This window comes from Trichoderma harzianum, assembly GCF_003025095.1.
Source record: "Trichoderma harzianum CBS 226.95 unplaced genomic scaffold M431scaffold_1, whole genome shotgun sequence".
Classification (NCBI taxonomy): Eukaryota; Fungi; Ascomycota; class Sordariomycetes; order Hypocreales; family Hypocreaceae; genus Trichoderma; species Trichoderma harzianum.
Window position 1 is genome coordinate 590999 of NW_020209249.1, and position 12008 is coordinate 603006.

The 12008-nt window shown below is 47.0% G+C and overlaps 5 protein-coding genes across 5 annotated transcripts in view; 3 read left to right on the forward strand and 2 right to left on the reverse strand.

Moving 5' to 3' along the window:
- Positions 1–41: 41 nt before the first annotated feature.
- On the reverse strand, positions 42–1957 carry M431DRAFT_488870 (hypothetical protein; the record flags this gene model as incomplete). The annotated part of the gene is made up of 3 exons (XM_024916616.1): positions 42–248; positions 322–1009; positions 1068–1957. The coding sequence occupies 3 exons, from the start codon at positions 1955–1957 to the stop codon at positions 42–44; spliced, it is 1785 nt and encodes a 594-aa protein (XP_024779784.1).
- Positions 1958–4109: 2152 nt separating this feature from the next.
- Positions 4110–5560, forward strand: M431DRAFT_103296 (hypothetical protein). The gene is made up of 4 exons (XM_024911516.1): positions 4110–4290; positions 4345–4411; positions 4465–5363; positions 5417–5560. Exons 1-4 carry the CDS (start codon positions 4226–4228, stop codon positions 5427–5429), a joined length of 1044 nt encoding a protein of 347 aa, XP_024779785.1. The 5' UTR covers positions 4110–4225; the 3' UTR covers positions 5430–5560.
- A 686-nt stretch (positions 5561–6246) lies between these two features.
- On the forward strand, positions 6247–7748 carry M431DRAFT_514598 (hypothetical protein). Its single transcript, XM_024920251.1, has 2 exons — positions 6247–6646; positions 6750–7748. Exons 1-2 carry the CDS (start codon positions 6375–6377, stop codon positions 7324–7326), a joined length of 849 nt encoding a protein of 282 aa, XP_024779786.1. The 5' UTR covers positions 6247–6374; the 3' UTR covers positions 7327–7748.
- M431DRAFT_514599 (hypothetical protein) lies at positions 7285–10651 on the reverse strand. Its single transcript, XM_024920252.1, has 3 exons — positions 8489–10651; positions 8065–8398; positions 7285–8007 (listed from the first exon to the last, which is right to left on the reverse strand). The coding sequence occupies exons 1-3, from the start codon at positions 10504–10506 to the stop codon at positions 7372–7374; spliced, it is 2988 nt and encodes a 995-aa protein (XP_024779787.1). The 5' UTR covers positions 10507–10651; the 3' UTR covers positions 7285–7371.
- A 211-nt stretch (positions 10652–10862) lies between these two features.
- Positions 10863–12008, forward strand: part of M431DRAFT_502229 (hypothetical protein) — a 3415-nt gene continuing 2269 nt past the window's right edge. Inside the window, exons 1-2 of the mRNA XM_024918126.1 lie at positions 10863–11214; positions 11297–12008. The exon at positions 11297–12008 is cut by the window's right edge and continues 58 nt beyond it. Of these exons, the coding sequence (XP_024779788.1) occupies positions 10929–11214; positions 11297–12008 (998 nt within the window). The 5' untranslated portion in view covers positions 10863–10928. The remainder of the gene's footprint in view (positions 11215–11296) is intronic.

The window sequence follows — 12008 nt, forward strand, 5'->3', positions numbered from 1 at the left end:
AACGTATTTCGTAGTTGAGCGCACAATTGCAAAGAAGTAAATTATGCCTTCTTCATTTGTGCGAGGTATGCCTCAACGTTGATCTCCCGTAACTTATTCGCCTTTTCCTCCACCTGTTTCTCGTTGTCCAGCTGATACGCCTTCATCTTGTTGTGATATTCGGGAATGAAGGCACCCAGGCATCGAATGGCGAGGAGAGCCGCATTAGTTGAGTTGTTGATGCCTACCGTGGCTGTCGGTACGCCCCGCTAAGAATTTGTCAGCCTCATGATGATCGAGAGAGAGAGCAGTGTTAACAAAGAGAGGATTATTTAAACTTACGGGCATCTGAACAATCGAGTACAGAGAATCAACACCGTCGAGGTGTGTGGCTTTGACGGGAACACCAATTACGGGCAATGGCGTGTAAGCAGACACCATTCCGGGAAGGTGAGCAGCTCCTCCAGCTGCCGCGATGATGACCTTGATGCCACGACCAGCCGCTTTTGTGGCGACATCAGCCATCTTGGCCGGGGTGCGGTGTGCTGACGTGATGTCTACCTCCCATGGTACTCCAAATTGGTTGAGAATGTCGATGCCGGCCTTGAGCACCGGAAGATCGGAGTCTGAGCCCATGGTGACGAGGACAAGAGGTGCTTGTGACGGCTTGGAAACGGCTTGCTCTGGTCGAAGAGCCTTGCTGCGTGCCTGCAATCTCTCTTGTCTAATGTCGCTAGCCATGTCAACAAGCGGCTTTGCAAACTCTTCGAGCTCTGTTATGCTGGCCACCAGGCCAGTGACCGTGATGTGGCCAATCTTTCGGCTGGGCTTTGACTCTTTGCCGTAAAGATGAGCATATACGGCCATTTTGTTTCCGTACATGGACTTGGCTTTCTCGACGAGCGCCAGGTGGGAATCGGGGTTGGCGCCTCCAAGGATATTGATCATGATGCTGGAAGAGACGTAGGGTTCAATCTTGGCAGGGAGAGTTTGGTCAAGAATCGAGGTGAGTTGTGCCTTGTACTGTGACCTGGAGATGAACTGGGTTAGCTCGGTGACAGAGAAACATGTGATATGGAATTTCTTACATGTACGGCACTGCTTCGATGAAAAGATGTCCCGAGTTGTGCGGTCGAGGCGCAATCTCGTTGACCAGAATCTGGTTATCCTGGGTGACAAACATCTCAACAGCAAAAATGCCTCTTCCCCACAGCTTGCCAACAACATCGCTAGCAACCTGCTGGGCTCGCTCGCAAGCAGCAGCGGGAGTTGTTCGAGGCGGCAGATAGACTCGTGAGCAGATGTTGTCTTCGTGCACCGTCTCTACAGCAGGATACGGCAGCAGGCGCTTCGTACGACCCTCATCGTCCTCAGTGCGAATGACGAGCACAGACAGCTCGCATTGGAAAGGAACAAACTTTTCCGCATAGCAGCTAAAGTTGCCAAATTCGGCAACAGCACGCTCCAGATCAGCTTCATTGGAGATTTTAAGATTTCCTCTGCCGTCGTAAGAATCCTTCCTGGACTTCAGCATCCAGGGATACCCAAACTTGGCGGAAACAGCTTTGAGAGAGGCGAGCATGGCATCGCCAGATCCCTCAATGGCCACCGACTCCGCAACAGGGATTCCCTGGCCGGCGAAGTATGTCTTTTGCTCGTACTTGTCCTGGATCAGACGCAGCGTCTTCCAAGACGGGCAGACGGCAACCTTTGCAGTCGTAGCAATCTCTTCCAGCACGGTCGTGTCGACATGCTCCGTCTCGACGCTGAGGACGCTGCAGTGAGAGGCCAGCTCCCTGATCTTCTCTGCGTCCTTGTAGGAGCCATTGATGTTGTGGCTATTGTGGTTGATCTGCTTTGCGGGAGCGTTTTCGGCGTCGAGAATTGCGATTTCGACATCGAGGGGAGCGGCGGCCTGGCAGAGCATTCGGCCCAGCTGGCCGCCTCCGAGAAGGCCAATGACGGGTTTGGAGCTCATTTTCGAAATCAGTGAAGAGGTTCAGACGCCGTGTGAAGTTATCACTTGGTCCAATGAGCGGCGGCTCGACAGCTTGCGGGAGTTTATCGAGATCACAAAGGAGAAAAATGAGTAACAGCAGCTAAAAGTTTGAAGTGTTAGTCCAAGGTACAAGATACCCCACCAATCGACAGCCCCGCCTCACCACTATAATAAATGAGATTTACAGAGGGATCAGCTTCAGTGAAATATCGTCACGGGTTTTTGTGCGCATAGAATGGATTGACAATCATCATGGTCGCTTCATATATGCGACTACAAGTCATAAGTTTGATGAAGGAGAAAAGCCTTGACTTTTTCACAGCAAAAGATTGAGGAGCGCGACTTCTTCAAATTGGTATCGCTATCGATAACGATATCTACTGCGTGCCCCGCCAAAAATGTGCGGGCGCTTATCTTATCTGTCGATCCAGCGAGATCACGAGTCATGAGTCATCAAGATGGCCCATAAAGTGACATCACTGGGTCACCTTTGGGGAGAGGTACAGGATACGCGGCACTATGCCCCGCAAACGCCGTAATCTCTAGTCACTGAGACCCGATCTCAGTCTTGTCTGACCTAACCTGGACTGAGCATTTTGTCTTTCAGCTGTCCTATGCACACAAACGAATTTGCTCTATAGTATGAAAAGAGACAGAAAATTTCATGTTGGTATTTAGGTGATTGTTAAAGTTCCAGATGCTTCATTACATATTCATAGTCAGGGAAATCAGCATCCAAAAGGTAAACGAACTAAAAAGCCATAGGTATAAGGCGAGACGAAGCAACATAAAGTAGCTGTGCGTTTCTGATAAAGGCTCAGAACACAAACAAGTCTCACTCAACGGATTCAGTTGCCTCTAATCGGATCCAAAGTTTAACTAGTTGTACCGGTGCCTTAAAGAGCGTTATCATTTGATGCGTTGGTTGTACCTATTCGAAGACGAGAGATTCACATCTCGCAATCACCACGACAGCGCAAGCTGGCACTGGATGTGCAATATGACAATTCAGATGCTAATTGGATGCTTTCAAGTTGGATCATGATGCATAGAATGTTGATGAGCATGATCCCGGTCAACATGCTGCAAGTCAAACTGCACGGCCTCACTCTGATATGACCAGGCAGTGATTTTATGCCAACATGTGCAAAATATAGAACTTGAAGACTGGGACAATCTCGATGAGGATTAATAATTCATTGGGCAAGGTGGCAACGTGCAGCTTTTTGAGCTGGGCTGTCAAATTCTTAACCGAGGATAAGATATTCGTTGCCTGATTCAGTGTCCCTAGTCTTCAGCTAGCACTCCTACCCGCACCTTGCTACGTGTGACCTAACTCTTGTATTATCGAGTCAGTGAAATTAAACCAATACCAGCAGTCACAATTGGACTTTGAACCGTAAACCCTGTCTTTTACAGCCGGCAATAATGACGCTTCAAGGCTGTATCTAGAGTGATGCTCCTCTGCGGTCTAGTTAGCTACAGGGGGCAGACTTCTTGACTCACCCTACAACTCTATGATTGAGAAAATTCAAGATAGGCTGATATATGTCAGGTTGGCATCTTTAGAATTTGCATAGTTTCTAGCCACGATTATTCACACGACCCACATTCTAACATGATTGTGGTGCTTACGTTCAATCTAAGGACATGGAGATTTTGCGCTTCGCTAGAACTGGCAGCTGGAAATAAACTTCACCATGCTTCCACATTAATATCCGGATTGATCCCCATCAAATGATTGGATTGGACAGCCACAGGGGTTTCGGGAGACTTACAGGCACCGACTTTCCGAAAAATTTCTCCATCTGCTTTGCTGCTGTATCGGTATAAGCACTAGCTTGGTCAGCCGCTTGCTTAGAAAACCACCTTCATGACGACATCTCCGCATGTAAACGGCGTTATCCGCAGCGGCGCTTTGTCGGCATCTATGAAATCGTCAGCTATGATATCGGCATTTCTGCAATCAGGCCAAAACACTATAAGACTGCAATTAATAATATTGGTTTTATAAGTATATGGATGTATAGAAATTATTAATGTTGTTGAAGAAATAAAACTACGCAAACATAAATATATATAGACATAGATATCTCCATGGCCATGTTCCGTCAATACAGCAACACTACGAGACTCATTGGCTCATCTCTACATCACTACATTCAAAAGTTAATACTCCAAATAACTTCACGTCAGCAGTCTTCTCATCATTACTCTGTCCTCAAGTCAGCCCGGAATTCATCAAAAATGCAAGAACTAGTCATCTACGGCAAACCCACCTATGCTGGCTTTGTGAGAGAAGCTGAGATTCCGTGAGCCATTCGGTCTACTGACGATTGAGATTATCATCACTCACGACCTCCCAGGAAGCCAGGACCAAAAGATGTTCTCATTAAAGTTGCTTACACCGGTCTGAATCCAAAGGATTGGAAGGTAATATGTTTTGTTGACTTATCAAGTCCGGTTTCATCAACTAACCTCGGTAGTTTACCAAAAACCGTGATCAGTCAACTGCCTTCAACGTCGGTGATGATGTGTCTGGCACGGTTGAAGCTGTGGGGTCTGAAGTGTTTGAATACAAGCCGGGCGACCGTGTTGCGGGATTTCACAGAATGTTCCAACCTCACGGCACTTATGCAGAGTATACAGTTGTCCCGGCTTCAACCACTTTCCCCCTACCCCCTAATATTTCCCTCGAATCAGGCGCGGGGCTTCCCCTATCTTTTATGACGGCGGCTCTTGCACTGTATCAGTATCTCGGCGTTCCCCTCCCAACGACCGTCAGTGAGTCTGCTCGAAAGACCCCCATCTTGATTTGGGGCGGAGCAACAGCCGTAGGAGCCTACGCCCTCCAGCTGGCCAAGCTAAGCAAGATTGGACCCATCATCACCGTTGCTGGCAATGGAATCGACTACGTTAAGTCGCTCAACGCAGCGGACCACATCATCGACTATCGAAAGGGGGATGTGACTCAACAGATCCTTGCCGCTACAGGGTCTGCTAAAATCAAGATTGCATTCGACGCTGTGTCCGGACACGGCAGCTACGAGCGTATCACCGAAGTTCTTCTCGCGTCGGGCGGTGGCCACATTAACATGGTGGACCCCCCTACTGACCCAACCTGGAAGTTTCCCGAGACCATCAAGTTCACTCGCACATTCGTGTCCTCTGCCTATCACGTCTCCCACAGTTTCATCAATGAGGAGCAGGCACATGCAGATGGCGAATTTGCCTACTTCTTCTACAGGTACCTGAGTCATCTGCTGGCAGAAGGCAAATTCAGGCCCCATCCTGTGGAGATTCTTCCAGACGGCTTGAACAGCGTTGTCGAGGGAGTTCAGGCTTTGTACGATGGAAAGGTTAGCGCCAAGAAGCTTGTGGCACGGTAAGTCGAACGATCCCACTCAGACTGGGCAAGGGGCTAATACTGGAATTTAGCATTGGGAAATAACCTCCACGTAAAGAAGAAGATCCATGTATTTGGAATGAATCATTATGAAACAACTAAACTGTCCATAGTCTGGAAATGATACGTGTTTGCGCCATCAGTGAGCCTAACCGTGATGTCTCGTATACCTTTCCGTATCAATCATAGAGGATTACTAGAATGAAAAAGTTTTCTCCCTCTGGGTACTATACCAAATGCTTGTACTGATATTTATAGCGTGGGTGACATGAGGCTTGCAAAATTTTCCTCCAGTTAGTTCGTATGGGATGATAAGGGGTCAGTTAACCGCCCACCCCACCTTGAGCGTGGCTCAGAGTATTGCCTGTTCATGGTACACTGCATACACAATACCTGGTACATTAGTAGATAGAAAGGCAGTACATAGTGTTGCGTAATAGAGTGACCTTGACTTCAAAGTACTTCCCCGACTATTAATCAAGGATTATGGTATCTCCGGATCAAGTCTGTGTACCGTCTTGACTGGGTTGATGTTGATATTACTCCTGATCACAGGATGTTAGATCAGGGCCACGCACTTGTCATCATTGGCTTTGATGGACGGCTACAGCAAGAGATCATTATTCCTTTGACATATCCAGTAAAAGTAAACTGCCCTCTTGTTTGAAGATTAGTCAAGTAGAAGCCGGACTGCCAGGGCATTCACGATATTTGGAATTGCAGCAGAAACGAAACACAACTCCTATTGGTGCCCGCTCGAATCCTGTCCAAAACGCACCAATAGACCTCCAGGCATCTACATTTTTAATTCCATTTCTACATAATGTACACAGCCTCCTTCACGCTTTATCGATAGAAAGATGGCACCGATACGCGGTATATTTGTGTTAGGCTCCATTGTGTGGCCTCATCTTACTTGACTTAGGACCGGTGTACTACCCATCTACCAAGTATACCAAACTGGGCACCAGCAAATCCTCAATATTAGATATGGCGAACAATCAGAATTTATTCTTTTACGCGCCCACGTGGGATTATCCACCCAACGGTCCCATTAAGCTCGGCAATGTCATCACCTCCGTGAAGAAACCCGAGCGGCCGCTCCATTGCGTCCCGCCTTCGGACTCAGACATCTTTTCGACCAAGAAAATGAGCTTTGAGCACACCAAGGATCAATTACAGAATCAGAGATTCTCTATTCTGGTGAGATTCTTTAGCATTTTCGGCCTAAATGTCCGAGTCAGTACCGGACGAGAGACAAGGTAGGCATATGTAAATGCGGGGGCTTGAGGGCTGAGTGGGCTGGAGTTGTGCAAGACATGACTGATTCAGGCGAACAAAGTGTCCCACTAACAAATGTACCAGCAAAGAGAACAAGTTTTCCTTCAAAACCGTCGAAACGACCCAGTTCGTTCCCACGTCCTCTTACATCCAAAGCTGTGTCGAAAACGATGATGTTCGCCGCTATCTACAAATATCCCGCTATCGTAAACCACTCTATGTCATCACCGGCTTAAAAATAGTTACCGGTGTTGATGCCAACATGCACACGTCGCACGCTGTTCAGAGTTCTCCAGCCATACAAATCGATAGCACTATACCTCAGATAGGGCCGATTAGCTTTGTCGGATCCGGAGCTGAGAACACGGCTTCTACCAAGGCTGTTACAGCGTTTAAGAATAGCGATGACTTTGTATTTGCGTTTCGCGTAAGTAAAGTCCTTGTTAGTAAGGGACCTGATCAGGTCATCAGCGAGGAAGATTATCGTAGGGGAGCTATGCTCGGTACTGAAGAAGAGCAGCAACGAATCAAGAGCCCACCACTTTCCATTCTAAAGGTTGAATATCCAGATGCGGAAGCCGAAGGGTTTGATGCAGAGGAGTTGACTGAAGGAGAAGAGGTTGTGGTCTGCGCAGTTCCACGAGAAACTAATGACGCATAGTGATATTACTTCTAAGACTGACTTCATAAACCTCAAACAATGCTTCTATCTCTTTAGAGTCTCCAAAATCTCGTCATTAATCCTATCCAACTCCCTTCCAAATAAATTATGCTGATGTAGACTTAATTCGACGTAGTAATAATTGCCTCTTGGCGCGTAGTTAGGCCCTCGCTTGGCGCATCTTTTCAGTAAAGCCTCCATTTTTTCCTTTCTTTTGAGAGCGAATGCAGCTTTCTCTGGTAAGTGAAGCCTTGCATACTGTAACAAGAAAGCCGCGATTCCTGCCATGATCGGCGTTGCATATGATGTCCCCGAACGTGATTTGACATACCTTTGTGGAGTTGCTGTGTCGTTGCAAAGCAGCATTGGCCATGCCGACTCGATCGACTCGCCAACTGTTGCAAAATTGAGATTGTCGGGCTCTGCAGTTGGGCTAAAGCCTGATGGAGTTCCCAAGGTATCAGTAGAATGGACACAGATAACCTGTGAACTGCTCGCAGGATAGGCTCGACCAAGTTTGCCACCGCTGTTGGAAGCGGCGGCAAAAATAAGGATTTTCTTCCCGTGTGCCCTGTCTATGGCATCCTCAAGGTCGTCATAGCCTTCGAAATTTGTAGAAGGCCATCCAAACGATAGAGAGATGATATCTACATTCCAGTTGTCAATTGCGTGGTTGATTGCCTGTTTATGTCAGTGTCGGGTATACATATGTGAATGGCATGCCGCCTGTCTGCTTACATCCACAACAACTTTTGCATTTGGTGTTGCGTTCTCTCTGTCTGCAATTTTGGCAATGTAGAGTTCCGCATCAGGGGCGTAGTCGAGTAACAGACTGGCAGTAAAAGTGCCATGTCCGTTCAAATCGGGAATGGAGTTTCGACTTTTATTATAGAAATTAAACTTTGCTTTAATATTTTCCTCATAGGCTTCAAAGGCATCATGGTCGCGATCTATACCCGTATCTAGAATGGCAATCTTCACAGGTCCTGAGGGAGGATCTGGAAGGTACGCTCTGATACATTTGGCATAGACATTTTCGTACTCAAATCTCCATCTTATATAGTCCTTTGTCCTAAAGAGACGATTAATTAGTAAGAATTACGTTCAAATTTGGAAGTGGTCAACGAAAGGAAGTTTTTAGTGCCATGATCGAGATGCCTACTTTGCGTTGAAATATCCTCCATCGCTGATTTCGTCGTCAAAAAATTGAGATGCTCGATAATTAGGCTCGTAACTTGAGAAAGAACTCAAACTCTTCAAAGAGGGCGAAGACGAAGCGAAAGAGTTAGCCATTGAGATTTGATGTAAAAGTTTCTGCAGCGGCGGTGGGCCCAATTGTACTCCCAATTGGCCTGAATCGAGTAGCATAACAGCGGGTGAAGGGCTTCGTTGGTGTATAAGCGGCTCTTGGGGCAGAGTAGAAGTAGATGTCTGTGACTCATGATCGTTTATTATCTGACCCCATTGCCCAAAGTCAAGCTGTCTTGCATAGTCATCCACGTCGTCTAGAGGAATACTGCTAAAACCAGATGTCAAGTGGAGCTCCAATGGCCGAACAACGTCTTGGTAGATCTGAGATTTCATTGCTGCATTATCAAGAGGGTCGCCTTCCTCGTCTTCCCACCTCGCTGTATCCAAGCAGTTGTCTATCGCCTTGAGAAGAGGAGAGTCTTCCGGGATCTGAGATCGCCATCCCTCAATCTCGTTTTCATCTTCACCATTGAAGACCTGACAAACGTCTACTAGTGTTATGTGCCCACTGGAACTCTCAAGCGGGATACCACTCATCTGAGCTAGCTTGGTAAAAGGCTTCGCAAAGTAGACCTCTATCAAAACAATTGCCAAAGCAATCAGCGCTGGACAGGGATGTCCCGCATCGAGGTCTTCAAAGCTTGCTTCGTCTTTGTCAGCGCTGTCAGGCTCAACGTCTGTAGTTGTACCAGCTTCAGGCAAATCGACTTGGATGAATGGTCTCAAGGGTGTCTTCCGAGTAGTTGTCTGAAAGAATTTAATATTTGCTGACCCCCAACCCGACTGAAGCCAAGATGTTCTATTCAAGTGAAGAACCGCATATCCTATGATGAGAGATAATATGCGCTTGGTCTTCTCTGTGAAGAATTCGCGCCTCTCTTCAAAACATTTCAGCAGGGAAATGGGTTCAGCAGACTTATCAATCCAAAAATTGGTCTTTTCAACTCTTTCGCTGAAAAGTTGGCCTTTTTTTAGCTTTAATACGAGGCGCTGCCATGCTGTTGACTTTGTGCTATCAATTGATTTGCAAAGATTCTCCACGACCTTGGCTTTATGAGCTTCAAGAGATGGAGGAGCGTGGCCATCCATGGCAAACCCGACGACTCTCTCCTTGACCGTTTGGACGCGAATCTCGTGCCATTTATGCTCCATGGAAAGAAACATTTCGAAATCCAGTATCCTAGTTGCGTCACCATCCTTGCAACGCATGACGCTTGGATTAGACCTGGTATTTAGACTCTTGTCTGTCTTTTTTACGGGTCTGCGATAAGTTCCCATCTCAAGTTTGGCTCCAAATTCATGCGGTTTGGAGCAAGAACAGCCCTTGCATTTTTGTAGTGCTTCAAACAGGGCTTGGGCTGCTTTCCATACAACATATGATGGCTCGTAATTGCTGGCGGATAAGACATCATGCGAGTGCTTTTTCAACACATTTTCTGGTTGCTGTTGCTGTTGCTGTTGTTTCTGTTGTTTCTCTAAGATATCTGCGCAATCCTCCAATCCTTCGTCTATTCGATTAAGATGGTCCTCGGGTGATCCGAGTTTCATCCATTGTGTAACAAACTTGACTTGCGCATTGTGCTCCTGCTTTCTGGTTTTGTTCCAGGATGCATTAAGATCCTGAAGTCGAAGCTTGTGATGTGGCCTTTCGTGGAAGCCAATTTCTGGAATCAACGAGTAAAAATAGGACAAAGCGCGATCGATTACATCTCCGTTAAATCGAGATGAAACGGGGCGTGCGCGCTCTATGCATACTTCGAATCTCATGCAATGAAGCGCTAGGTGGCTATAGAATATCTTTTCCTCCTCATGCACGTCGATGTTTCGAGCGATTTCTGCCATTTGACGGAAGGTTTGCGACATTCTCTGGAACATGTCAACTTCGCTCTCGCTCTCGCTCTCGCCCTCGGGAGCCAGCGATGTGCCCATGCTGTCAATTGTAGATGCAAGCAGATTAAATGCGTGTCTGTTGAGTATTAGGAGAGGCGAGGGATATTGGGAGAGGTTCAATGCTGTTGGCTTTGGTTATAGATTCTCCGCTCAACGTGTGGGTAATTGTCAACAATGATAATTCGCGTGTTGCTTCTGTAACTTCTGTCGTAAGAGATGGAAGCGGGGATTATTGAGATGAATTAAGCGAGGCATAGCCGATCATTCAATCATACGAGCTTGGCCAATCACAAAAGGCTCAAGGGTGGTTGGTTGAGGCTCGCAGCCTGATTAATCTACAGTGGGTAGTACCATCGGCGTGAGGAGAAGCTGACACCACTTCAATGCCCTGTAAACAACTACGAAAAGTGGCCAAAATTAGATGATCGGCTTATCGCGTGAGGACAGATTATCTCCTAGCCATGACAGACACCAGCACGACTACTGGACCGAACAAGAAAACCGTTGCTGCTGCTGCTAACCAATGTCTCGAATCCTTCAACAAATGCCTCCTGCAACAGTCATCTATCCACCCTAGAGAGTTCTCTCTGGTGGAGGACCAAGTTGCCAGATTTTCTACATGGACTAGTGGGATTGGAGTGTTCGCTCCTGGGCGAGCATCCATGGATCACCGGCTTCGATACGCTCCTGAGGTGCAGAGTATCACTATAAGCTTGTTGGAGTCGTTAAACTACCGCATCCAAAAGCGTACGCCATAGTCTTTCCCCAGCTTCAGCTATAGCAACCAAATATCTTTAGAACTATATGAGCCAATCTAATGCGCAAACAGTCTTGGAACTCCTTCATAGCCATGTAAATGATCCAGAAACACAGATCTCGAGTGTCCTTGACGAAAGGCTGGGGAAATTCCTAGGTTATATTGCTACAGAGATCAGCCATCTCAACAAAATGTCAAACATCATTCGCAAAGCTAGTCAAGACTCCCAAAATATTCAAGCAAAGGACTTTCACATGACAGACGAGGAAGGAAATGATGTTCAACCAATACTGCTGAGTCATTATAAACGCTATATTGGTGAAGGATTTCCCACAGCCAGCGTCACCATTCAACAGAGACTTGCTGACGCGATGATTCTTCGACGGAAACGAATTTTGTATAGGAGATCCCGCTATGGAGGCACGGCTATCCAACTACCAAAAGTGGAAAAGAAAGCCTCAATTACGTTGCCAGATTCTCTGCTACCACTTAAAGATAATCAGATGGCTATTGCACCCTCTCGGATCAAAAGTGCAACAACTCTACAGCCCGAAAAGTTCAAAATGGCCGCTTCCAGCCCATCAGTCGTTTCAGTCACCATGACTGTAGCGTTAAGCAACCATGAAGCCCTCAAGTTTCCAACAGCGCCCGGGCTCCATGACAAGAGAAAGTACGACCAGTTTAAGGCAGGACAATTGGCAATTCATCAAGTTATGCTCGGAAAAGCTGATGAGCCATCCTCTGCCGCCGACCCAACACTCAACGATATTGCTGACATGAGAGA

Coding starts and splice junctions, on each gene's coding strand:
- M431DRAFT_103296 (XM_024911516.1), top strand. CDS start 4,226: ATGCAAGAACTAGTCATCTACGGCAAACCCACCTATGCTGGCTTTGTG. Junction 4,291..4,344: donor GTGAGAGAAGCTGAGATTCC/GTGAGCCATTCG, acceptor ACGACCTCCCAG/GAAGCCAGGACCAAAAGATG. Junction 4,412..4,464: donor TGAATCCAAAGGATTGGAAG/GTAATATGTTTT, acceptor TAACCTCGGTAG/TTTACCAAAAACCGTGATCA.
- M431DRAFT_514598 (XM_024920251.1), top strand. CDS start 6,375: ATGGCGAACAATCAGAATTTATTCTTTTACGCGCCCACGTGGGATTAT. Junction 6,647..6,749: donor AGTACCGGACGAGAGACAAG/GTAGGCATATGT, acceptor CAAATGTACCAG/CAAAGAGAACAAGTTTTCCT.
- M431DRAFT_514599 (XM_024920252.1), bottom strand. CDS start 10,506: ATGGGCACATCGCTGGCTCCCGAGGGCGAGAGCGAGAGCGAGAGCGAA. Junction 8,399..8,488: donor GGAGGATATTTCAACGCAAA/GTAGGCATCTCG, acceptor TCGTCTCTTTAG/GACAAAGGACTATATAAGAT. Junction 8,008..8,064: donor ATGCAAAAGTTGTTGTGGAT/GTAAGCAGACAG, acceptor TGACATAAACAG/GCAATCAACCACGCAATTGA.